At 42.3% G+C, this 27969-nt stretch overlaps 1 protein-coding gene across 4 annotated transcripts in view; it reads right to left on the bottom strand.

The window, feature by feature from the left end:
• The window catches only part of UBP1 (upstream binding protein 1), a 52084-nt gene extending 25877 nt beyond the window's left edge, over window positions 1-26207 (bottom strand). The window contains exons 1-4 of one of the 4 annotated variants that reach the window (XM_041733767.1): window positions 26121-26207; window positions 25567-25750; window positions 11295-11446; window positions 2549-2625 (exon numbers count right to left, since the gene is read on the bottom strand). In XM_041733767.1, the coding sequence (XP_041589701.1) occupies window positions 2549-2625; window positions 11295-11446; window positions 25567-25679 (342 nt within the window). In that variant the 5' untranslated portion in view covers window positions 25680-25750; window positions 26121-26207. The other 3 variants (XM_041733766.1, XM_041733768.1, XM_041733769.1) reach the window with 3 other exon arrangements.
• Between the last annotated feature and the right edge of the window lie 1762 nt (window positions 26208-27969).

Below are 27969 nucleotides of genomic sequence, written 5' to 3'. Positions count from 1 at the left end.
TATTTCTAAATTTACCACCTATTTTACAGGGAAAAGCCAGCTTATCTTCACAGCTTCAAAAGGGACTTTCTCTAGTGCTTTGACTGAAAACTAAATTTGGAATTTGATCCACATGCCAAAGTTTGTTTTATTTTGCTCAGAATGCTGAACAGCTATGATGAAATGATAAGCTTAGTTAAAATTACTGTTTAAAAGAGAAAATAAAATTATGAGTTAGTAAATTCTATAGTCTAGCAAGGAGAGAAGGAAGGAAGGGAGGGAGAGAAAAAAAGAAAAAAAAAGCCCAAGCGGGAAGAGATAAAACAAGCATGGCAAACTGACGATTCTTGTGGAAGTTGGTGGGAGAACTTTCATGTGCATCAATGATACACATGTAGAGTTTATCATAAATGACCACATGATAGACACATATGGATACATCATACCATTCTACTTCTGGGTTATGTTTGAATTTTAGCATAGAAGTAGTTTTTCAGTGGTGTTCTAACATTTTTGGATCCAGTTTTAAGGGTCTCAATATGGGGCACATAATGTCTTACTCCAATTTACAGAGAAATCTACAATTTAAACAATTTTTCTATACTTCTATACTGATTTAAAAAAGAACAAAACCACATCTAATAGTCACCGAATACAAGTTTCACAGAAACAGAAGGGTTCACCCACATCTTCAAAATATGTATACTGGTTGGATTTTATTTTTTACTTTATATAAGGATTTTATTTGATAGAGAGCGAGCGCACGTGTGCACACACACAAGCAGGGGGTACAGCAGGCAGAGGGAGAGGGAGAAGGAGGCTCCTGGCTAAGCAGGGAGCCCAGTGCAGGACTCAATCCCTGGACCCTGGGATCGTGATCTGAGGGGAAGGCAGAAGCCCAACCACTGAGCCACCCAGGAACCTCTACTGGTTAGACATTAAGTATGACACAATTGGCAGATCTGTCTAAAGGGGTGTCAGGGTGCCCAATGGCCTGACAATAAGCTTCCTACACACTGGAAAATGAGAGCTGTTAAGTCTGGCCCTTGACTAGACTGTAGCTATCTGCCCAGCAGAGAACAGCCAATCCAAGTAGGGTCTGCTCACTCTGAACGATGATGGCTTTTTAAAACGGTAAGCTTGGTCAGTATTCACTACAGGTCAGAATGCCAATGGAGAGAATGAAAAAAAATAAAATCATCTGACTTACCCTCCAGGGAAATGACCAAATCCATCAATTGAGCACAGACACAACAGACTCAAAGAACAAATGGCAAATGTGAGAATGGGTAAATAATCTCTCCCCCTCTGTTCTGGGTAAGATGCGAGTCCCAGGAGTCAGAAGAAGTCTGGGAGCTCACTCCAAGTTGGCAAGACACTGATCGGTGGAGAGCAAGCCCCTATCTTTCCCTCAACCTCTCACAGGATGGGGAGGCTTCCTGCCCCCAGGAGTGGGAGGAACACTAAAACATCCCAAAGACTCTCAGGCCTCTGGGTGCTGGGCAACTGGCTTTCCCAGACACACCAAATTTGTTAGCCTTATATTAGTATCCACTCCCCTGTGAAGGCTGCCTTTCCTGTACTCACCCTCTAAAAAGGCAGATCCACAGAGGGGAGTCTTTCCAATGGAATGCCTCTCCATACTGAGGGCCCAGCAGTACCCAGGCCCCTACATGCCTCTCTGTAGGAAGAGGGAAGCATCAAGAGAACTCATGTCTGCTTTTCTCTTGCTAACACTTAGACAAACTAAAGTTCTGCCTTCCTCCACTTAAGCTTATTCTAGAAGTCTTGCCTTGTAATACTATGGAATTTATAATACACCGTGGTGAGTGACAAGTAGAGGCTAGAGGACCCACCCTGCATGACACTGGAGGGGGCAGAAATGGTTCTGACGATATAGTCTAAAAGCGGTGGGCCACACCTTCTATACTTGGAATGACTACCTTCAAATACATCAATAGAGTGAACAGAGTTTGAATTTTACTTAGAGAAATTATAAGAGGTAAAATAAAAGGGTTTTGAAGAGTTTCATATTAACACTTACATTACCCCCCACATTATCTTTTTAAAGAAAACCTTAAGCCTTTGTTGTGGTGGTAGGTTTTTCCCCCCATAGCCACAACTACAGTACCTTAGCTTCCAAAGGGCTTTCACATTTACTTCACCCAATAACTGCTACCATTTCTATTTTACAGATAAGTAAACAAAATATAGCTCAAAAAGTTAAGAGTTTCAGAGATGCCTGGGTGGCTCAGCAGTTGAGCGTCTGCCTTTGACTCAGGGTGTGATCCCGTTCCCGGGATTGAGTCCCACAACAGGCTCCTTGCAAGGAGCCTACTTCTCCCTCTGCCTGTGTCTCTGCCTCTCTTTCTCTCTGTCTCTCATGAATAAATAAATAAAATCTTTAAAAAAAATAAAAGTTACGAGTTTCAATACAGCTATTACTTTTTAAAGTGAAATTAAATAATTTGTAAATAACTCTTGTGCAAAAAAACCCCAAAACTTTTACAGCAAAACTGTTTTTTAAGCATTGCAGTATCTGTTAGGAATTATGACAGATCATCCTTACCTTTACCAATTTTCCAGTGATCTCAGGCATATCTCCCATTTTCCGATTATCCAGCATCCGAATTTCATAAGACTGACCTATTTTAAAGAAATTATTTGATGGTAAAGAAATTGTGTATCATTAACAATCCATATAAAGAACATCACTCTGTTTAACATAAAAAATTCAATAGTCTCCCAGGGCATGTGGGTGGCTGGCTCAGTATGTTAAGTGATTAGGTTAGTCAGTAGGTTAACTGTTGATTTTGGCTCAGGTCATGACCACCTCAGGGTCATGGGATGGAGCCTTGTGTTGGACTCCATGCTCAGTTCAGGGTCTGCTTAGGATTCTCTCACTCTCCCCCTCTGCTCTTCCCCACCACTTGCATGTATGCACACATGCATGCTCTCTCTCAAGTAATAAAATCTTTGAAAGAAAAAATTCAACTGTCTCTCAACTAGAGAAGTAAATTCAGATTGATCTTTCTCTTCCCTGCAAATACCACCATCCTTTCCTTCTTGCACAATCACAGAAGACTGAGGAGTTTCTCTGGCATTACTTTCATTTGCTATACTCCCATACTTTTTTTTTTTTTTTTAGAGAGAGAGATTTTTTTTTTTTTAAGATTTTATCTATTTATTCATGAGAGACACACACAGAGAGAGGCAGAGACACAGGAAGAAGGAGGAGAAGCAGGCTCCATGCAGGGAGCCTGATGCGGGACTCCATCCTGGGACTCAGGAATCATACCCTGAGCCAAAGGCATCAACCGCTGAGCCAGATGCTCAACCGCTGAGCCACCCAAGCGCCCCCAGACTAAATTTTTATTCTGCATACATGCATAACCCAAGAACAAATCTTGATCAGTGTTATTGAGATAAAACTTAGATACAATAAAACTCACCCTTTTAAAGTATACGATTAACTAGTTTTTAGTATATTCAGAATTGTGTAACCATCACCACTACCAATTTTAGATGATTTCATGGCCCCAAAAGGAAAAGTCTACCTTAGCAATCACTCCCCATCCTCATCCATTCCAGCCCCTGTCAACCATTCATCAATCTACTTTCTTTGTCTAGCAACTTGCCTACTTCACACATTTGATACAAATGTAACCACACAACATGTGATTAACTGGCTTCTTTAACTAAAACATATTTTTAAGGTTCTCCCATGTTGTAGCAGGTATTACCAGAGGCAGATCTCCTTTTGTTGCGTTCTGCTTTATCACACTTTGCAGATATTGTGAGTTTTATAAGTGAAGGCTTATATGTGACAATCCCACATCAAATGAGTCTAAACGGGGCCTTTCTTCCAAAAGCATCTGCTCACTTTGTGTCTCTATGTCACATTTTGTAATTCTCATAAGATTTCTAACTTTTTCATCATTATTTTGTTATGGTGAACTGTGAACAGTCATTATAACCCAGTTTTTAGCAATAAAGTATTTTTTTAACTAAAGTATATACATGTTTTCTTAGACATTAATGATACAATAGACTACAGGATGGTGTCACAGTAACTTTTATATGCACTGGGACACCAAAAAACTCACTCACTTTTCTGCAGTAGTTACTGTGGTGGTCTGAAACAGAACCTGCAGCATCCACAAGCTATGTCTATACTTCATTCCTTTTTGTTGCAAATATTATTTCACTGCACAAACATACTACTACTTGTTCATCCATTCATCAGCTGATGGACATCTGGATTGTTTCTCCTTCTTGGCTACCATGAGTAGTGATATTATGAACACTGTGTACCATATTTTGTGTGAGCGAAGACCAAATTTTAATCCTAGAGCCTTCCTCCTTGTGACCAATGAGCCCAACTCACATTATCTCAGTGTTCATTTAGTGTCCATAAGAAAACACAAACAGATATTCACACACCAGCTATGTAATTAGGAAAACATGCTGCTGCCAAAAGTTAAGAAGGTACTCCAAACCACAAAAATGATTTCTGGATTACCTGCCATAAGTAATAAAAATGACAGTATAACTTGATATGGAGAAAATCAAAAGTAATTAAAGGAGTGCTTCTAGCACCAAATGAAGTTGAGGATCTTTATGATCCATCCATACTCCAGTGGGGTTTACAAACGGTAAATATACAAACGGTACTAGGTCATATGGCCACAAAATACAACCAAACCACTCCAAAGCTGGTGAAGGAAAATCATTATATAGAGTATGTTACTAAGGAAGAGTCCTTAAGTCATTCAACAAAATGAGAGAGATTATCACTAAATAATACTATGCCAAAAGATATTTTTAAAAAGTTAAATTTGCAACATAAACAATGGATCTAAACTCAGAAAATAAAATAAATTTTAAAGCATATGAATAAGTATTTTTTAAAATTAAATACTATATTCTTTGACTCGTGGATTCCTGCTAGTCAACACAAACAGGAAAAATGCAAGAGGGGGAATATCTGCAACTCATATTAGACACAAAAGGCTAATCTCCCTAATCCATAAAGAACTTCTACAAAATCACAAACTAATGTCCAACATCCCTACAAGAAATAAAATGAACAAATGACACGAATGTGTGGTTCACAAAAGAAGGAAATGCCAACAACTCTTAAACATATTAAAGGACATCTAATCTCCATCAGAGAAATGCAAATTAAAATCATACTGAAATCAATTTTCACTTATCAGGTTAGCATAACTCCCTCAGTCTGAAACAGTCACTCAAATACAACAGGAGGAGTGGAGACTGTAAGAAATTGTCACTGGAGATTATTTTGAAGGAAGAGCCTAAGCATCTGCTGGTGTATCAGATGTGCAATTTGAGGGGGGGGGGGGGAAGAATTGAAGGTTATTCCAAATTTTGGCCACAGAAGGTCCTGAACATAATGAAGACCACCAGGAGTAGACCTGGAGAGAAAATCAAGAGCACAACTGAATACATTAAGTCTTAGATATCTACCATCCAAATTGATAATCAAGTTGATGTACAAATCTGGAGTGAAGAGGAAAAAAACGTCGATTGGAGAGATTAACAGAGGACTTTTCAGGTACAGCTGTTAGATATGGCTATTTAAAGACACAATCATGTAAAGAGTGCAGAAAAAAGAGAAGAGGGTCAAGAGACTTCTCTGGGATAGACAGTAACTCAAAGAAGGCCAGGGGGATGGGAAGTGGAAGAGATGTACAGCAACCTGCCCCTGGGGGTGGGGGAGGGGAAGAGGACGACGACGACCACTCGTCCCACCAGCATTATCTTATGATCCTCAAAATCTCTAAATTCTCAGGATCGAAAAAAAATCAAAGGACGAAATCTCAATGTTCCTATCTTCCTTTGTATTATGTTTTCTAGTCAACCTAACAAGGATACTTCTGTGCTCAATATTAAGTTCAATCTGTTTCCACAAACACATCTTAGGATTTGTTGCTCCTGTATTAAAGCACCTATAAAGCATTAAAGCTCCTATATTAGATTTTTATTTTTCTCAAATCAAGGTAAGTTTTGTTTGTTTTTAAAAAAGGCTCCGTGGGGCGTCTGGGTGGCTCAGTCGGTTAAGCATCTGCCTTTGGCTCAGGTCACCATCTCAGGATCCTGGGATTGAGGCCCCCCATGTTGCTCCCTGCTCAGTGCAGAGTCTGCTTCTGCCTCTCCCTCTGCCCCTTCCTATACTGCGTGTGTGCAAAAAATGATATAAAAAATAAAAGATTATAACAACATACTTTACAACAAACCTGCAAACTTCCTGAGTTGTTACACAGGTATGGAGTCCAAGTTGGGTTCTAGCCATTTGTAAAAACTGCTTATCCAACTGCAACAAGAAACTAACACAGCGACCAAGGTCTAAATAGTTGGTCTTCCAGCACAGAAACCATTCAAGCTACTTAGTTATAAATGACAGTAACAGCAGCAAGGCTCATGTTGTACTTTCTACGTGCTGCCTGGCTTGTAAGTGCATTATACACATTAATTCAACTTAATTCTCAACTAACTTATGTGGGGAGTATTCAATTAAGAAATTTGCCTAGGCCAGCAAGTGACGGAATGGGATCCACACAAAAGCAGCCCCATTCCAGAGACCACAGATAGCCACTACTCACCATGGCCCTTTCCACCTCACACCCCATCACATGTAGAAAAGACACAGGATACATTTAGATCACTACTCATTGTACCCAGGTGAAACACTTAAAGAAACCAAAAGATATGTGAAGAATGTGCTTAAGGACATCCAATGCGCAACAGGGGAATTTATAGCCTAGGCAGTGCTATTTAATCAGCAACCATGTATGACAGCATCTACCGGGCCTTACTACAGACACACTAAGTTTAACTTCTCTTTTAAACTTCATCCTTGAGTGACAAGACCATCACATTCACCACAACCACACTTAAGCACACAATTCACCTATCACGTGAACAAGTTTACTAGAATAAATTTAATAAAATATTAACTGTATAATAGTTTTGTTACACAAAGACTGTCATAACACATGATTAGAATTGTCTTAGGTGTTTATAAATGGTTCTAATTCAGTGGCTGCCTGAGGCAAGCAGAAATTGATAACTGGGAGACAAGGAAAGAAGACTTTATTTATTCATTCCTTTCAAAGTTTGAACCATGTATATAATCCTCCATTTAAACTGTCAAGTTTTAAATGGTGACAATTAACTAAAAACTTAGAAAACACTGGAACTACTCCAGTAAAGAGATTTGGTAGTTAAGAAAACTAGATGTGAAATCAGAACACTCTGGGTTTAAATCTTTATCTATAAAAAGTGTGGTATGGTCAATAATCTAAGTAAGTTAACTGCATGGATAATTAATCCCTCCAAAGTTATCACATAATCATAAAATGGGGTAACTGTGCTTTCATTAATCATTTCCAACTTTCCTTCATGTACTAAAATGAATGCAGATAAACTCACATGTGAGTTAAAAAAAGAGTAAGAATTCATGCTGACAATGACACCTCCAAAGCCCTGTCTAATCCCTTTTTATAGGGTGTGTCCTTTTTAAATACACAAGGCAATACTGCCATGTTAAGTCATTTTCTTTGGTGGAGATGAAGAGTTCATCTAGAACTAAAATGAACTACAGTTCATTCATGTGCTAGAATAAATGCAAGAAAATGGATTCATAAGCCTTAAAAGTGAATGACAATTGGATTCCTAAAAACATAGGCAGTAAATTTTGTCAATACTTAGTCCAACCATCAATACTAAAATGGTGTCACAGAGGTATACTTCACAAGAACTTGACATGACATGATATGTCACTCCAGCTGAAAAAATATTCGAGGGGTTTTGCTGGAATTCCTGGATAAAATTAATCAAATCTCATTATTTTCCATACTTAACCCGATTCTCTTTATATTATGTACTACAGGAAAAGTTTCTAGTTTCTAATCAAAACTACATATGCACTCCTGAGAATGTTCCCTTTGAAAAGGGAGTCCCATCACCTGAAGACACCATGCTGAATGAGCCTGGATCTGTTTGCTTCTGCAGCTTAAAAGAGGTGGGATGAAAGACACTCAACCCACATCTCACCCAGGCCAAACCTTGCCTGGCTCTAGAGAGAGCTATGGAACCACGCCTTACTGAAAAGAATTTTAGTGGATTCATGAAAAACCATGGGTCCAGAACCTTTGTCAAAGTGAAAAATGCTAGGAGCCAAGTCTGTGAAAGAACTATAGACATTGTAATACATATATTTGATACTCCTGTATTATAATAAAGGTTTGGGGATCCCTGGGTGACTCAGCTATTTGGCGCCTGCCTTCGGCCCAGGGCATGGTCCTGGAGACCCAGGATCGAGTCCTGCATCGGGCTCCCTGCATGGAGCCTGCTTCTCCCTCTGCCTGTGTCTCTGCCTCTCTCTCTCTCTCACTGTGTGCCTATCATAAATAAATTAAAAAAAAAAATTAAAAAATATTTCTCCATTTGCAGTTTACTTTTCCACTTTTTTCTTAAAAGACAAAGAAATGATGAAAAGATTAATCTTTTAATGATGAAAAGATTCATCATTAATACTGCAATGACCAGAGTCAAGTGCAACAAAATCACCGGCACTTATACTAATTACAGTCAATTTCGAGTATTATCTGGGAGGGGAATACAAGGGAGCTTGCTGGTGTGCTAGAAATACTGGACATAGTAGTTTCGAGGGAATGATATACGTAAAAATCCACTGCGCTACACACTTAAGACTTGTGCACACTACTATATGCATCAATAATTTTTTGTCAAATCTAAGCTTGACCAAGCTCAGTATGAACTGAGCAAGTTAATCAACTGCTGTCAGCTATTTTATAAATCTGTAAGATGGATTTTTTTTTTAAATAAGCCTGAACTCATGACCCCAAGATCAAGAGTCACATGTTTTATCTCAGGGGCACCTGTGTAGTCAGTTGTTAAGCATTCAACTCTTGATTTTGGCTCAGGTCATGATCTCAGGGTCATGAGATCAGTCCCCTGTAGGGCTTTGTGCTAGATGTGGAGCCTGCTTAGGATTCTCTCCTCCTCTCCTTCTCCCCCAACCTTGCATGCATTCTCTCTCTCTCTCTCTCTCTCTCTCTCTCTCTCTCTCTCGGAAAAAGAAAAAAAAAAAAAAAAGAGTCACATGTTTTACCAACTGAGCCCACCAGGTACCCCTGAACTTCTAGAGTTACTGTGGAAACTATATAACACATGTATAGTACTTAGTATAATGCTTCATACATAAGCACTAAGCAAATGTCAGTCTAATACATCATTACTACAGATAGTAGACTGCAACTTTTACCAATATTAGATATCTTTTTCCAGTTTAGGAACAGTGATAAGTTATGGGTGTTTCCCCAGGCCAAAGGACAGATATCTCCAACACGTTCCTTTAAACAGCGTGTGTGTGTGTGTGTGTGTGTGTGTGTGTGCATTCATTTATCCCATGGTATGCATATAACAGAACTGCCCTAAGTAAGAGAAATGCAAGTTATTTCCTTGTCATTAGAAATTATGCTACAGTGAATATCCATGCCCCTACACTGTTTCTTCAGATATTTTAAAATCTAAAACAAGTCTTGGCCTACAAACTTCAGGTTCTTTCAAATAGGACACAGAACGCCTACCCAAACAATGTTGACAAGGTTAGGGTATTGTATAGGTGCTATGGTAGAATAACCTGAAGTAAAACCTCACAGATTTGAATTTTTTTTTTAAGATTTTATTTATTTATTCATGAGAGACACAGAGAGAGAGAAAGAGAGAGAGAGAGGCAAAGGGAGAAGCAGGCTCCATGCAGGGAGCCCAACGCGGAACTCAATCCCAGGACTCTAGGATCATGCCCTGGGCCGAAGGCAGGCACTAAACTACTGAGCCACCTGGGCTGCCCAGATCTGAAATTTATATATTAAATGAAAAGCTATAATAAGTTATCCTTCCACATTTCAGAAAACTAATCACAAGTCTAAAATCCATAGCTCTTTCCAAAAGTTCAAGGAATTAAAGATCTATTTAACAGAAGAATAATCACAATACGCTCTTAAGTGAACAGATGTTAATTCCAATTTTGTTGAAATAAAGTAGATATACACATAGGAAAATACACCTAAAACATAAATTAGTTATCATGTGGGAATGCAACCGTAGTCAATTTCCAGCTTTAGCTCTTGGCATATCTCCCAATCTTTCTACATTGAGAGAATGTACTATAAGAATAAAAATTCAGATTATTTTAAAATATAAGGGTGCAATATGCTTTCACTATGTGTGTCCAACAAATTTATAGCTATGTAACAAAGTATTTCTGGTTTGGTCAGTCACATTGGCCTATGCCCAAACTGCTAAGAGCACCTCAAAAAAAAAATCTCTTCTCATTTCCAACAGTAAATTCTCCATCTCTATTTTCCACACTGCCAGCTCTCATTTTCATATCGCCAAAACATCCTATTCTCATAAAGTACAGAAAAAATCTACACATATATAGACATAAAGTGTAGACAAAACCTAACACGGTTTATTTTAGCCACAACCGTCTTGATGCAGCTTGTCTATTTTCAGCACAAACCTGCTTCAGCCTGAGACCCAGGTTCCTTGCTAACTGGATTTCTGATTCATTCTCAAGTTCCATATTAAAACCAATCTTCCTAAAAATAACTGACATCCTTTCTTACTTGCTTCTCCTTTGGATTTTGTCTGAGAAACCCTGTAAGAAATCTTGTTTCACTGAAGCACCTGGGTGTCTCATTCTATCAAGTGGCTGCCTTTAGCTCAAGCCCCTGCTTCATCAGGCTCCCTGTTTGGTGGGGAGCCTGCTCCTCCCCTTCCTCATCTTGTGTATGCCTGCACACACTCTCTTTCTCTCTCTCTCAAATAAATAAAATCTTTAGGAAAAAAAATCTTGTTCCATGGACCCTCTTCATGCAAATCAGTTTCCACAAACTATTACTTTGTTGATCGACAGTAAATGCTTATTAAGTTTTGTTAACTAAAGTGGCCAAATTTAAGAAAAATAACCTAATTTCAAATTATAACCCGTAAACTAAGCTGCCAAAATGCTTCAGTTACGTCTCAATTCTTACATCAAAACATGACACAGGTGGGACACCTGGGCGGCTCAGTGGTTGAGCATCTGCCTTCAGCTCAGGGTGTGATCTCGGAGCCCCGGGATCCAGTCCCACATTTGGTTCCCTTGTGGGGGGTGGGGGGGCGCCAGTTCCTTCCTCTGCCTATGTCTCTGCTTCTCTTTATCTCTCATGAATAAATAAATAAAATCTTAAAAAAAAAAATGACACAGCCATACTCACCTTGGTTCAAGTAAGTGAGTGTCTCATCATGCAATTTTACTGCTGGCGAGGTTGCAGCACACATCACATACTGAAAGGGTGGGTGTTTAGTCTCACCATCCAATGGAAGGCTGGAATCTTCCTGCTTAAAAATGGGCAATGCCAAGACATCGCTGAAAGGCAAAAGAATCAACACTGACCTTACTTTGAGTTTAAAATATTTAAAAGCATATAAAAACACATAAGGGTAGTTTCTTTTAAAACTTAAGCTCGGGGTGCCTGGCTGTCTCAAGTCAGTGGAGTGTGCAACTCTTGAACTCGAGGTTGTGAGTTCGAGCCCCATGTTGGATGTTAAGATTATAAGCAATAAATAAATAAATACATAAATAAATAAATAAATAAAAATAAATAAAATTTAAGCTCAAAAACATCATGGAGAATAAAAGAACTATTAATGTTTTCTAGCTCCCCTAAAGATAGTATTAATAACCCATACCTCTAGTGTGACTATGGGGAAAAAGGGCGGAGCAGCTATGATGAGGCAGATAAAGAAGTATTTAATACTTAATAAAGTCCATGCTACTGATTAAGCAAAAGATCTAATATATATATACCTTAAAAAAAGAGCAAGTCAAGAGTGCATAGCTACCTGTTTTGAAAGGTGGTCACATTGGTACCATAAAGTCAAAAAGAAGCATTTGATTAAAATGGTACTTTACAAAAAGTGCCCTGCAAAGCCTGGCAAACGCAGAGAGCATAAAGCTTCTTGCTTAGTCTAAAACAATGGCTTCTTCTGAGCAGCAAACAGAGTAGCAATAGAAACAGCTGCTATTTTTTTTAACCCCGAGAATAACTTAGGGCACCGACTGGGAGGGCGGATGGTGGGGGGAGATCTTCTGGGGCATTGTCTATACTCTCTGTTAACCCAAACATACATGGATGTGTTTATTTTGTTTTGTAACAAAAACAACTGAGAATATAATTTACATTCCAGAAAAATTCACCCTTTTAAAGTGTATAATTCAATGGGTTTGGATATATGAACAAAGTTGTGCAGTTACCACAACTATCTAATCCAAGAAGATTCTCATCACCTCAAACAGAACTCTCATACCCATTAGCAATCACTCCTCAGCCGTATCCCCTGACCCTACCCCTAGTCCTGGCAGTGATCTACTTTGTCTCTATGCATTTGCCTATTCTGAACATGTAACGCAAATAGAATCACCTGGCCTTTTGAGACTGGCTTCTTTTACCTAATAAGTTTTCAAGGTCCACTCCTGTTGTAACATTATTAGCACTTCATTATTTCTTTTTGGAGGTGAATGATATTCCCTTATGTATGGACACATTGCATTCTGATTATCCACTGTGGGACATCTGGGTTATCTCCATTTTTTAGCTATCATAAATAATGCTGCTATGAACACTTGCTTATTTTTTGTGTAGACATGTGTTTAATTTCCTTGGATATAAACCTAGGAGAACTGCTAAGTTATATGGTTACTCTATTTAACTTTTTGAGGAATTGCCAAACAGCTTTCCAAAAGCAGCTATACCTTTTTACTTTCCCATGTATGAGTTTATTGGTATTTGTTTTTTTATTTTTAAGATTTTATTTATTTATTCATGAAAGACAGAGAGAGAGGCAGAGACACAGGCAGAGGGAGAAGCAGGTTCCATGCAGGTTCCATGCAATCCCCCTGATGTGGGACTCGATCCCAGGTCCCCAGGATCAGGCCCTGGGCTGAAGGTGGCGCTAAACCACTGAGCCACCTGGGCTGCCCTCGGTATTTGTTTTTGAGATAAATCACTGGCCTTACATCTGTGTCTTGATAATGTTTCTATGTTCATTCCTCAATAAAAAGTAAAATAACAAAGTATCCAAATGAGGGGTGCCTAGGTGGCTCAGGTGATTAAGCAACTGACTCTTGATTTTGTCTCAGGTCATCTCAGCAGAGACTGAACCTTATGTCAGCAGGGAGTCTGCTCCACATTTTCTCTCTCTGCCACCCCCCCCTCCCCATGCTTGCTCACTTGATCATTCTAAAATGAATAAATAAATAAATAAATCTTTAAAAAAATATATCCAGGGATGCCTGGGTGGCTCAGCAGTTTAGCATCTGCCTTTGGCTGGTGTCGAGATCCTGGGGTCCTGGGATCGAGTCCCACATCAGGCTCCCTGCAGGGAATCTGCTTCTCCCTCTGCCTCTGTCTGTCTGTCTCTCTCATTCTGTGTCTCTCATGAATAAATAAAATCTTTAAAAATAAATATATATATCCAGTGGCACTTGGGTGGCTCAGTTAAGCATCTGCCTTCGGCTCAGGTCATGATCCTGGGGTGTGGGATTGAGCCCCATATCAGGCTCTCTGCCCAGTGGGGAGGGAGCCCAGTGGGGAGGGAGCCTCCTTCTCCCTCTCCCCACCCCCTACTTATGCTCTTTCTTGCTCTAATAAATAAATAAAACCTTTTAAAATAATAATAAATAAATCTAAATGAATACTACATCAACACGAAGACCAAGGGTTTGTCTGAATTACTTATTTTCCTTTTTTATTTCTACAAAGCCATTAACTAAGATATTTGGCTAGCCCATTTGAATTAATCAATTTAAAACAAAATGTTGAAATGAATGAGATGAGACAGAAAGCATGCATTGCATTCCCTCCTCCCTGAATATACTCTATTAAAGCACCGGACTGATTATTCAGATTAATGACCCACTAGTTCTCTTTATACTTGGAAACTCAAACGCTACTAAAACAAGTATAAACACACAGTCAGCGACGGTGCCCAACCCTCCTCTAGAGCTCTTCTCAGCACTACAACCTAGAGGTCACCTAGGTGGCATATGTATAAAACCCTGTGACAGATATAGAAACTTCTTAGGTGACTTTATTTTTTATTTTTTCTTAGGTGACTTTAAAATGGTAGTTTAAGCAGTGCCTAGTGGCTCAGTTAGTTAAGCAACTGCCTTTGGGCTCAGGTCATGATCTCACGGCCCTGGGATCAAGCCCCTCATCAGGCTCCCCACTGAGTGAGGAGTCGACGTCTCCCTCTTCCTCTGCTTGTGCTCTCTCCCTCCCCTCCACATAAATAAAGTCTTAAAAATAATATAAAATAAAATGGTACTTTAAGACTTAGAACAGCTCTCTTCATGAAAAACAACAGTCAAAAATGGTTTCACAGTAGATGAAAACATATATATTCTTATGTCATATATATGTAAGCATTTAAAGGACAAGAAAAAGAGGTGCCTGACTGGCTCTGTCAGTAGAGCATGCAACTCTTGATCTCTGGGTTGTTAAGTCTGAGCCCCAAGTCAGGTGTAGAGATTACTTAAAAATAAGATCTTAAAAAAAAGATCATTGCTATTGAAATTCCAATTACTTTTGTACTTCACGAGAAAATATATTCCAATCAACACAGCAGTCAGTGACCCTCCTCAAACAGAAGCCAGATCAGTTCATTCCTCTGAACTCTCCCTCCGATCACCTTCTCCTAGGATCCCTTCCAGGCCCCACTCACTCTGTTCTTCTTCCCACTACTTGCCCTCACTGCCCTTGTCCCCCACATCAGCCTCCCATCCTGCATTTTTCAAGGCATCTGCCCTGGCACTGGGTTTAACTCTATTCTTCTGACGTCCATCTTGTTCACTTCATTTAAACATCACCTTCACAGAGACAGCATGACAAATGCAGTCCTCTCATCCATGTTCCCAATTCCCTGGTGCTGCTCTATCTACCCACAAAGCTCATAACCTCCCCACAGCACACAGGACTTAAGTTTGTATCACCCAGAAGTATATAACCAATGCCCCAAATTTATTTCACTTCACTGACTTACCCCAGCATTTATCACAAAGGGTCTCAAATGCCTGCTGAACCAATAAACCAACTGCAGCACTAATAATCAATTATTGCTAAAATGAAAAACCAGGTGTCTAGGTAATTTAAGATCATCATTTCTGCTGGGCTGAACCTGAAGAAAGTTCTAGTATTCAGTTGTTTTTGTAATACCATATGCCCGACAGGTAGAGCTCCCAGGGATCTGACAAGCAAATGAAAAGCTTCTCAAGGCTTCAAATTATTACAAGTAATTTTGAAATGCCAGTACCCAAAAATAACCAGGCACACAAAGACAAACAAGACTCTGGGAGCAAGAACCAACAGCAAAAACAACAGATGGCATACTCCCAGTTCCAGATCTGTCTGTTGGTATTCAGTTCTTTTCTGCCTCTGTTGCAGAGGGTTCAATGTCTGAAACTACATAACAAGACTTCTTGCCAGCTGGAGGCTAGCTAAATTGTACAAGGGAAGCGCTGGTGGGAAATTAAAAGGGAGTCGGAAAAGACAGAAGCAGGAAACTGCAGATTGCAGCTACAGGAAATTTCTGGGCAGCAGCAGCCATGCCTCCAGCAGCTAGCCCAGGGGCAACCAGGTAACAAGCCTCCGCACCCCTCAAATCCTTCTAGCACTTTTGCATTCAAATACTTCATCACATCTTTCTCCGCTTGAAAGATCTAAACAGTTTCTATTTTCCTAATTGGATACAGACTGATACCCTCAAAAAATTCAGATGCTAGATTAGGACTCATACTATAAAAAAGCATACTAATTATGCTTATTAACTTTATAAAGAAATAAAAGACTAGCCCAAAAAGATCTGTAAGGAAGAGGAAATTTTAAGGGCCAACAAAGCTGAGAAGGAACAAACAGAACTTTGAGAACTGGAAAATAAAATTGTTAAAATTAAGAACTTAGCTTTAATAGTAGCTCAGATAGAAATGCAGAGTAGAGTAAATAAGGAGACTGGAATATACGTAAAAAAGAAGTTATTCAAAAGGCAGCAGAGAGGGAAATAATGGAAAATGCAAAAGAGAAAGGACAAAGTGAGAACATTTTACATGGAATTGAAACCCCAGAAGAGGGAAAGATATTGTGGAGGCAATATTTTTATTGAGATAAAGGCTGAGCAAGTTCCAGAAGTGATAAAGCATACCAATCCATTGGTTCAAGAAGCCAAATAACCAAAACAGGATAAATATAAGATATCCACCCCTAAATTCATCAAGAAAAACATCTCAGCCAGTACAGTCTGTGGAAGGAAGTACCAAGAAAGGGACTCAATGAATGAAAAGCAGGCTTGGGGAAAAACTGGCCAGAATTCCAAAGAGGAGTCCTGGGGTCCTCCAGTGCTGGGGGTGGGGAGCAGTAGATGAGGCCACTATGGGAACAACAGGGCACAGCCACTGAAGGATATACTTGAATGTTGAGGCTGTGAATTTCAGGCAAGAGGCATTCAATGCTTTTCTAGACCACATTCAGCTGCTTAGGTGGGTTAAGGTAGGTGAAGGGTCACGTTTAATCAGGGTTACAGTTTTGCTAAAATAAAAAAGATGAGAGAGTGAATAAAGCAAGAGGGGGCAAGAGAGACCAGGATATATGCAAGGAAACAATACAGCGATTGACCATGGAAATTAAAACTGGCTGAAGATTAAAAAAAAAAAGAGGTGTTCAAGAGGGTGATGGAGCACCTGGGTGGCTCAGTTAAGTGTCTGACTCTTGATTTTAGCTCAGGTCAAGATCTCAGGGTGGGGAGATGGAGCCCTGAATCAGGCTATGCAATCAGTGGGGAGTCTGCTTCTTTCCCTCTGCCCCTCCCCCAGCTCATTCTCCTCTGCCCCTCCCCCAGCTCATTCTCTCTAAAATAATAAATAAATAAATAAATAAATCTATCTATCTTTAAAAAAGAAATAAAGCAAAACAGGGGCCAAATGACAGGAGAAAGAAGGGACTGTGGAAGTGAGCTCAAAGGGTAGAAGGTGGTAGTTAACTCTGAATTTGAGATTTTTTTTTTTAATTAATTAATTTATTTATTTATGATAGTCACAGAGAGAGAGAGAGGGAGAGAGAGAGGCAGAGACACAGGCAGAGGGAGAAGCAGGCTCCATGCACTGGGAGCCCGACGTGGGATTCGATCCCGGGTCTCCAGGATCGCGCCCTGGGCCAAAGGCCGGCGCCAAACCGCTGCGCCACCCAGGGATCCCCTGAATTTGAGATTATATATGTGGCTCTATGATTGGAAATGTCAAGGTCTAACATATGACCACAGGACTGAATAGCTGAAGATAACACTACTGTAAAAAAGATACAAGGAACAGAAATGTCAGGCTACTGAAGGCCCGTTTAAATATCTTCTGAAATCACCAAGAATCAAGTAGTAGTGTCAGATGGTGACAATGGACCAGGACCTAAAATTTTTAAAATAATGAGGTCTGAAAAAAAAAAAAATAAATAAAATAAAATAAAATAAAATAATGAGGTCTGATCCAGAAATCACTAAGATGACTGCAATAACCGGGCGACTGATTGGCTATTTGGTAATATGAAATTCAAAGTTGTGGGGGAGGGGTCTTACAAGGAAGGAGAAAGGGAGCATAGCTTGAAAGTGTCAGTGAGAAGTAAGAAGGATCCTTCCCTACCGTTCAGGGCAGTGGCCTGTGGAAATAAACTACCACTGCTTGCAAGGGCTTCAGGGGAAAGGTATATACTGAGAGGACTGCCAGCTTTCCAAAAGAACAAGGTGAAGACATCATTATGAGACAAAGTTGCCTGTGTCAGTTTCTTCAGCCTGTCACAACCGGGGTGGCTTCAAACAACAGAAAATGCACTGCCTCTCAGCTCTGAAGGCCAGAAGTCTGAAATACCAGTGCTGGCAGAGCTGGTTCCCTTCAAGGGCTGTGTGCATGTTCTGCCCCGGGCCTCTCTCCCAGCTTTTGGTGAAGTGAGCTGCCTTCCAAGGCTTGCAGACACAGCCCTCCAATCACATGGCCAGCTTCCCACCTCCCCACACCCCTCCATGTGTCTTGACTTAAGTCTTCCCCCTGTGCCCGAATGTCCTCTTTTTATAAAGACATCAGTGCCTATTCTCATTATATCATTTTAACTCATAATCTCTATAAAGACCTTATTTCCAAATAAGGTCACATTCTGAGGTGCTGAAGGTTAGGACTTCCAATATATTCTTTTTGGGGGACACAATTCAATCTATGTAACGGCAGACTGAGGATTCCAGAGGGCAAGGTGAAAGCGGGTTAGGAATTGGTAAGAAAGGGGAGATGGCGAAGAACTGAGGAGGTGCAGGGCACCGGGGTGGCTCAGTTGGTTAAGCATCTGCCTTCTGCTCAGATCATGATCCCTGGGTCCTGGGATAGAGCCCCAAATGAGGCTCCCTGCTCAGTGGGGAGTCTGATTCTCCCTCTCCCTCTGCCCCTACCCCCACATTTCCGTTCTTTCTCTCCACTCTCTCAAATAAGTAAAACCTTAAAAAAAAAAAAAAACCTAAAAAGATGAGAATATCTCTAGCAACTTCATACCAATACGTTTGAAAATATGGATAGATGAACAATTTCCTCTGAAGATAACTTATCAAAACTTTCTTCAAGACACAAGGGCACCCTGGCTAGCTCAGTTGGTGGAGCATGTGACTCTTGATCTTGGGATTGTATATTCGAGCCCTGAACTAGGTGTAGAGATAACTTTTAAAAAGTTAAAACTTAAAAAAAAAAAAAACTTCAAGACACAAAAATCATTTTAAAATAATCTTACAAAGACTGATATTGTAGTTAAAAATTTTCCCCCAAAGAAAATTCCTGCCCTAGAATGGTTTTACAGGCAAGTTCTATCAAAGGCAGTTTTGCAGAAAGTCTTCAACAGAAAAGAAAGAGAAGAAATACTTTCTAATTCATTTTATGAGCCTACTGTAATTTTGAAGTCAAAACTAGCTATGAACAGAACTAAAAAAGAAAATTAAAAGTTTGTTTAAACCACAAACATAGAGGTAAAAATCCCAAATTAAGTATTAACAAACCAAATCCAAGAATATAATGACAAAGCATGATCTAGTTGAGCATTCCCCAGGAACACAAGGACAGAATACAGAATCTGGAAACACAACACCACATTTCTGGACAATTGATTTAGAACAGAATGGCATTGTGAAGAGGTTCGAGTAAAAAGTCTTGTCAAGCAGGGAAAAGTGCAACTGGCCTCCTACTTCATACCATACCAAAAACAAAAGAAAAAAATTATTCCATATAGATTGTTAACTTAGATATGAGATTAAAGTAACTAATCTTCAGAAAAGATTGTAAGAATATCTTATATCCTCACAGGAAGGAAAGGGTATAAGTGAAAAGATTATTCTGTTTGACCACATCAAAATCAAGAACATTCAAAAGCCACCTGAGAGAACGGAAAGGCAAGTCATGGAGGTGAGGTATTTCTGACTTCTGTATATAACCAAAGGCTAGCATCCAGGACATAGGAGGAACTACAACAAAGAAAAGAAAAAAGAAAACAACAGAACTGAACAAAGAAAAAAGGTGTTGCCTTCAAATTCTACAAGACTTAGACAAATATATAGCCTTAAATGCATCTATTAGAAAACACCAAAAACTAAGGAGGAAAAAACATCAACCAATGAAGTTGGAAAATAACAAGAGCAAGCAAAGAAAACGAAGAAAATAACCACAAAAGTAAAATAGAAAACGCAACAGAAAAGAAAAAGCCAACATTTGGCTTCTTGTAAAGCATTGAAAATGACCTCTCAAAGAGGTCACAAAAGAAAGAAAAGACACAAGTCATACAAAAGAAGGGAATAATCACAAATACTGTAGAGATCTTTTTTAAAAAATATCTAAAAACTTAGAGCAGACAATTTTCTATGAAAATTAAAATTACCACAACCAACTAACATTCATAAATTCAGAATATTCCTATGTCCATTAAATCAATTACAGGGGCAAATATCTACTTGTGCAAAAAAAAAAAAAGTCACCAAATCCAGGCTAGATTCCAAGTGAGCTTTACAAAATTTGGACAAATAGGTAAGTCTCATCTCATTAAAAAACACTTAGGGGAACCTGACTGTAGAGCACACAACTCTTGAATGCAGAGTTAGGAGTTCAAGCCCCATGTTGGGCACAGAGCCTACATACATACATACATACATAAATACATAAATAAAGCTTTCAGCCCATAGAAAGAGAAAGTATTCAACTCACTTGAAACTGATACAGCCTTGATGTTTAAAAAAAGTGAGTAATAGGTTTGCAAGAAAAGAAAATTGAGGACCAGAGTTTCGTAAAGGTAACCTATTTATGAAACTCTGGGAACATTCTCTAAAGTCAGTAAGACTAAAAACTCAAGTGTTTAGTGGTTCTAAATAACACTGCTGTGAAGCCCTAGCTGACATACTAAGGCAAGAAAATGAAATGTAAAGGTCATCAGGAAGAAACAAATCTACCATTATTTAAAGAAGTTGTGTAGGGATCCCTGGGTGGTGCAGCGGTTTGGCGCCTGCCTTTGGCCCAGGGTGCGATCCTGGAGACTCGGGATCGAATCCCACGTCAGGCTCCCGGTGCATGGAGCCTGCTTCTCCCTCTGCCTATGTCTCTGCTTCTCTCTCTCTCTCACTGTGTGCCTATGATAAATAAATAAAATTAAATTAAAAAAAAAATAAAGAAGTTGTGTAACTAGAAAGTCTAAGATCCTACAAATTATTAGAACTATGAAGTTCAGCAAAGTCCTGGAGGAAAAAAAAAAAAAAAAAGACATGATACAAGATAAAGAAAAAAAATATATATAGCCTTCTTGGCTGATTTTCCTCCTATCCAGAAAGATCTTGCTCTATTATCTTGAGAAGACCTCTCAATTATTAATCGGTAGGCAGCCAAAGAGCACAATGGAAAGAAGTAGAAGCCATACCCCAGCTCTGGAGTTTCAAATCCTACTAACTCCACCATTTGTTGAGTGACACTCTGGCAGGCTACTTAACTTCTCTGAGCTCTAATAATGGGTTTGCTTTAATTTAGAGGGAAACATTTTAAGTATTTAAACTGTAGGCATACATTAAACCAGAGATTCTCAAAAGTATGATCTGTGGAATCCTGAGGAAAAAGACTCTTTCAGGAGGCTTGAGAGGTCAAACCTATTTTCAGAATACTAACATTATTTGCTTTTCATTATGATGACATTTGCATGCAACCAAAGGTGATTAAAACTGCTGGTGCCTTAGCATGAACCAAGAGAGTGGCACCAAATGGTAGCAAAATCAAGGCACTGGTAGTCACTGCATAAAAATTATTAATTTTAGTATATGTTGGCTCTTGGGTATGTGTAATGTATTTCTGAGGCACACCAAAGTGCAATGGTTGTCTCAAGGAAAGCTTTTATGCCACCATTTATTTGATCTGCAGGCCGACTGAGCAGTTTCTCTCACAGAATATCATTTTAACTTGAAAGAAAAACTAGCAAACTATGATTATTCAGATCTGGGTATAGGGCAGAAATTTCCTCAAAAATGAACAAAGTGAGCCTATCATTTCCCAGAAAAGAACTGTGACAGTTAGTTAGGTTCTAATAGGATGCCTGGAGGCCAGCACAGAGGAAGTCTCAGCCAACCAAGAGGAAGTCAGAGGTTTGTCCTGGCAGCACTCCAAAACAAAAACCACAAGAAACCGGATCAAACCAGACAGGCCCAAGATGGCTGACAAAGTAGGCCAAGGTTCACATTATTCCTTCATTATACTACATTAGCATTCTAAATCTCCTCCCTACCAGTGCCAGGACAAGAAACCCCTGACCAAATATGGGAGAGAAGGCTTGGCTTCCAAGAAATCCCTGCCTCAAGTAGTGAATATTCCAACCTCTTGTTAACAGCTGTTAAGACAGAAACCCAGGGGCACTTGGGTGGCTCAGTTGGTTAAGCATCCAACTCTTGATCTCAGCTCAGGTCTTAAGCTTAGGCTTGTGAGTTCAAGCCCAGTGTTGGGCTCCATGCTGGGTGTGGATAGAAACCCAGATCTAGTGGGTGCCACTCTCCCTGGAGCCCGCCAGCATTCCCAATCTTGAGAGCATACTTCTGTTTTAACAAACTTTCCTACTTGTACTGCTGTGTTGTGTCTGTCCTTGAAGTCTTTCTCCTGATGAGATCAAGAGCCTCCAGTGACATCTTTTGGACAAGCTGGGTCAAGAGCCTCACGACCCAAGGTCTCCCCAGTCTACTTGACAACAAGACCAATGCCCTCTGTAAGGTAACAATTAAAAATTTTATGTGTAATCTAAAGCGGTCACATTATTTCCTAAGTCCTTAAAATTAAATTGCTACAGATTATACATTTCATGTGAATAGTAAGATGGAAAAAAAAATTAACAAGGGCCCAAAAGACCCTCTTAAAGAGTTTTAATGAGCTACTTTCTAAAGGTCATTTGGTTGTCACTTCAAAAAACATCAATGACCCAGATTTCAAGTTACAATGGGTTTCAGCCTTCCTTCAGTGAGGGGAAGCTTAGCCTTCATTTGGAATGGTAGTGCCACTAACAGGTCACCGGGACTCGCACTGTAACATCTATGGGCTTCAGTTTACTCACTTAAAAGAAAAAGATCGGTTTAGAAGTTCCTAAGGTCTCTTCATCCATTTCTAGAATCTTGAGAAGATTGTTTATAACCTACCTCATTTCTTTTTTTTTTTTTAAGATTTTATTTGTTTATTCGTGTGTGAGAGAGAGAGAGACAGACAGACACAGGCAGAGGGAGAAGCAGGCTCCATGCAGGAAACCCGACGTGGGACGTGGGACTTGATCGCGGGCGAGTCTCCAGGATCACAGCCCAGGCCGAAGGCGGCGCTAAACCGCGGCGCCACCTGCGCTGCCCGACCTGCCTCATTTCAAACAGAATCTGCAGCAGCTCATATCTCACATACAAACGTGATACAGCAATACACACAGAAGAGGGGAGGGACGAAAAGGGGTGGGGGGGGGGGAGAAAGAGAAAGATAGAGACAGAGACAGAGAAAATGAAAGAGCCAAGAGCACAAAGAGGACGGGAAGAAGCAAAGATAATATCAGAAATTTGCCACCACATACCCCAATACCATCAGCCAGCATTGTTTAATGCAAATAGATTTTTTTCTAAGGTAGGTTCTGTGCCTAACACGGGGCTTGAACTCACGACCCTGAGATCAAGAGCTGCATGCTCTAGAGACAGAGGCAGCCAGGTGCCCTGATGCAGTTTTTAAAATTAAGTCAGACTACTGAAAGAAAAACCATCTTTCTTACAAGCCATCTTCCCCCAAATCTGAGGAAATGATTTCTTTAAAAGTCCTTAAAAATAGATGGTTTAAGCCATCCAGGGAGCAAATATAGTAAGCATATTTCACTTTGGACTCAAAAAAAAAAAAAAAAAGTTTACTTTGTAGGCACCTTTTAAGAAGTCACTTTTCCAATAATTTCAAATTTAGCACCTCAGTTTACTTCTTGAACTTAAGAGAGAACAAATCAAAGAGAAAGATAAGCATCAATAGCCTTACTTCCCATTTGATTCCCATTTTCTGCCCATGCAGAAAATAGGTATTAGGCACTCCTAGGATCCAGCCTTCTCAGGGCTCCAGGCCCAGGCCGGGGCAGTTCAATCCAAGGAGGCCGGCAACAGCCTAAAGCATTCTTCAGACTTAGTCCATGTCAAGTCCAATTTGGTACTGCCCAAGTTTGAATTTCACATAAGGGCCCTGAATTTGCAAGAGGCAAGTACTCTCATCAGCTCCTCAGTTTTGAGGATCCAATTCAATATTTAAAAAACAAACAAAAACTCCTTATAAACTACTAATTGCCTTCAAAAATACCTGAAATTTTAGATTAAATGACACACCATGTAAGCAATAACCCGAAACATTCAATGGAAAGTTTCCCCATGGCAAGTGTTGTAAAAGACCCATAATCATTAAGATGTCAGGCATTATTTTAAGAACAAGGTCAGAGAAAGGTTAAAATCATGATTTTCTTTCCTTTTCATAGAATAAACCAAAGACAAAAGTTCATTAGCTGGCTGAGTCACTTAAATAAAACTCTAGGAAAAAAGTAAAAGCTCAAAATAACCGTAATAAGCGAAGTTCTTGGCAGCAAACTTTCATTTTACCATAACTGAGAAGTGCGAAGCAACCTTTGAGTTGAAAATACTCAATTCCCTTCATGCGCCTTACCTGGTCTCAAGGAGCAGCACGGCTCTTCAGGCCTGTTTTACACTAGGGAAATCACGGTTTCTAGTGCTATGTGGGGTGACCCTATGACGTTCAATAGATCAATTTCTTCAACTGAGACGGTTGTTCTAGAAAATAAGACAGCTCGACCGAAGCCCTCAAGCTGCACAACCGCGGAGATCAAGTGCCAAGTTCAGGGAGAGGAGCGCATACCTTATCAGGGCCAGAGTCTGGTGACCTCCACACACTTCCACACTCTAAGAAACACCTCGTCCTTTCTGAGAGTTCTTGATTGCCCATGGCTTTCCCTGCAAGCTATAAAAGCTGAGTCTGCAGGGTGCAGCCCCCACTGCCCAGGCCTGCCCTGACCGTGAAGTTCTCTTCAGGACAGGTATGCTCCAGCCTCCCTCAGAGCTGCAGTGAAATGTATGTAAGCTACTGGGAGACCGGAAAGCACTTCAAAGATACCAGGCATCATTTAAAGAACAGTCAGAAAATCTCAACAGAAAACTGCCAAACCATGGAACTGTACACTTTAATAAAAATGAACTTACAGTGCATTAGCTATATTTCAATAACGCTGCTAAAAATAAAAACAAAGAACCACCGAACTGATAGAAGTTAAACACAGAACACAACACAGCATTCTCTAGGATAAAGGCCAGAGACTAAGCTCCGATCTGTTTCAACCTTCAAAATTAAACAAAATGAATGGCTGCTGGTCCAGGCAGCAGGGACTAAACAAACTAGTGTTTGTTGTGCAATCGCTGCATCTTAAAGCCCTTTTCAAAAAGGAAAAAAAAAATGGCCCAGGAGGATGGTCCCCAAAATGAAAACCTTTACTTTGAAACAATCAAAAAGCATCAATCACTAAGGTGCTTTTATTCCCCGGCGTCTACTTTCACTTATGAAAGAATTACTATTGTAACAGCAAGTGATTAAAATTTGCCACCAGGAAAGACTACAATGTAGAAGAGAATAGGAACTGATAACCGAAACCTTGGAGAGTGCTTGCCCAGCACCAGTTCCACTGCTCCGTGCCGCGTACGCCAGCTCCGGGCAGCCAGCCGCCCGCCCGCAAGGAAAGGAAGCCCCTTCCCCCAGCTGCCGGCCTGCTCCTCCGCAGAAATAAGCCCCGAGGCGCAGTTCCCGGGGCCGCCCGCGCACGCCCGCCACCCGGCTGGGCAGAGGCCACGCGGCCCGCACCCCGCGGCCGGGAAGTCGTGCAGGCCCTTCCCACGGGGCCCCAGTACCTCATGCTGTAGGCGCCGGCGCCCAGCTCCTGCCCGATGCCCGAGAGGCTGGCGTCGAAGTCGTGCACCAGCCCGGACTCGATCACCTCGTCCATCTTGAGGACCCAGGCCATCTTCCGGCCTCGCCGCCGCCCGGCGCGGCCTCCGCGAGCAGGCGATGGGGCCGAAGCTCCGCGGGCGCGCCCTGGGGGAGGGCGCGGGTGAAGCGTCGGGCGGCGCGGCGGACGGTCACCACGGGCGGCCCGGGCGGCGGCCGGGACCAGAGCGGCCGGGGCCCCGCACGCAGGGCACGGCGAGCCCGGCGAGCAGCTGCAGCGGGAGCGGCCGGGCCGCCGGCAGCGCCTCCCTCCCGCGGGCGCCGGCCCCGCGCCTCATGCCGCCGCCGCCCACCCCCTGCGCCGCTAGCGCTGCAGCCGCGGCCGCCCACCCCGCCCCGGAGCCCCCGGCCGCATCCTCCCCGGCCCTGCGATGGGGCGGGAGCTCGGCCCGCCCGTCACCCGACCCCCGGTCTCGACCCCGGCCCTCGGCCCGCCCGCCCCGCCGCCCGGGCCAACCCCGCCGCCGCCGCCGCCGCTCCGCCGGCCGGGACGCTGGCTCCTATATGGCTGCGGCCCGAGCTCTCTCCCGCTTCCGCCTCCTCCGGCCCCGCCCCGGCCCCGCCCCGCCCCGCGCGGTCTGCCCTCGCCCCGCCCCGCCTCGCCCGGGTCCGCCCGGCTCCGCTTCGGGAGCACGCCTGGCGCTGCACCCCCGAGCGTCCCCGCCGAGGAGCGCGCCCCGCCCCCGCGGCTCCCGCAGCCCCCGCCCCCACACGCCAGCTCCGCACGCCAGCCCCGGAAGAGGCGGGGTCCGCGGGCCGTCCAGTTCCGCCCACCCAGAGAGGCGGACTGATTGACAGGCCAACTGGACAACAATGGCAAGGGCTTGGTCGAGGCTCCCGTGAGTCTCTGTGCGTCTGTACCGAACAGCCAATCAAAACGTCCTTCCTCTTGGGCGGTCTCGATAACGGAATTGGCTGCTGGAAGAAAGAGTTCATTGGCCCGCGCCGGAGGAAGCCCCCGAAACCTCTCCTGGAGGTGCCTTGCTCCTCTGTGGTCTTTCCGGGTAGTCTCTGCGTTTTGCCCAGACTACTTCGGAGAGAGTCGGGGGTTGGGGCGGGATAGGTGCCTGGGGACTGAAAAGCCTATTGGGTAGAAAACCCTGATTGACGTGCATGTCAGCCAATCAGCGCTCCTAAGAGGGCTCCGGAAGTCTCCCAGTTGCAGATTGCAGTGAACAGGATGGCAAGCCCGAGTTGACTTCGTGCCTCGGTCGCAGGAGTAGCTCGCTCTCGGGTTATGGTTGTCGCTCGTGGTTCTGGAGGTTCGCTGGGCTTAGCCGGGTGACCCTCGCTCAGGGCCCCCCTGTGGGTGGAGTGGCAGGGCTGGGCTAACGTCATCCTACGGGCTTCCCCGCTCACGTGGCACGGGCTGGGCCTCGGGGGGTTGGGGCCGCTGCCGCGCACCGGCCTCTGCGTGCTCCTGACGTCCGCTCGGCGTGGCCGCTGCCTCTGAAGCAAGCGTCTCACGACAGGAAGTGGAAATCAGTGGCTTAAGGACAAAGATTCTTTGCTTGACCACCCCCCCTCGGCCGGTCTGTGCCCTGATTGTAAAGCAGCCCTAGCAAGACCCTCTCGGTCCTTATCTCAGGCCCCCTGGCCCCTGCCGCCTCCCAGGTGGGGCCTTTAGAGAGTCCTGTTAGGTCGTTCCTGCCAGAACCTCCCTGCCTTCCCTCCTGGTAATGTCTTCATAGTAACTTTATATCCGCTCACACCAACCTGCTCCTGGCCCCAAACCCTCACTTAGCCCTCCTCTGCCTGGAGTTGAGCCTAATCTCCACTGCAAAACTCTGTCGGTATGGTCCTTAATACCTGTTGTGACGGTCCTGAGTGAAGTCTGCCTTCACCATTTTAACAACTGAATATTTTTTCTCTTAACACTGAAGGCCTGGGAGCGGGAACTGACACACTCTTTATTCTGTATTAGTGTAGCCGCCATAGAATCATACTGATGGGAAGAGAGCTAAATAAAAACAACCGAAATCCATCCTCTGGCCACAAAGGTGGTATACCCTTTTCCACATGCAGTAAGCACTCACCTCCTCCCCAGGCCCCTGCAAAGTTCTCATCCCGTTACAACATTGAGGTTCAGGATTTTGTGAGGTCCTGGAACAGATGAGGCTCTTTGGATGCAGGTCCCTGGGTGTGCATTAAGTGGCTCCTCTGTATGAAGATCTGTGAGTTAAAGAGACAAGTGATCTACCCCAACCACTACCTCATACTTCACACGCCATCATGGGAGAGGCACAGGAAACTTACTCTGTAGACATTTTTCTTCAAAGGGGAACAGAAGGCACACAGCAGTCGCT

This window comes from Vulpes lagopus, chromosome 19 (genome assembly GCF_018345385.1).
Source record: "Vulpes lagopus strain Blue_001 chromosome 19, ASM1834538v1, whole genome shotgun sequence".
NCBI classification, from domain to species: Eukaryota; Metazoa; Chordata; class Mammalia; order Carnivora; family Canidae; genus Vulpes; species Vulpes lagopus.
Note: the sequence above shows the minus strand (reverse complement) of the source record. Positions and strands in the feature narration are given on the sequence as shown.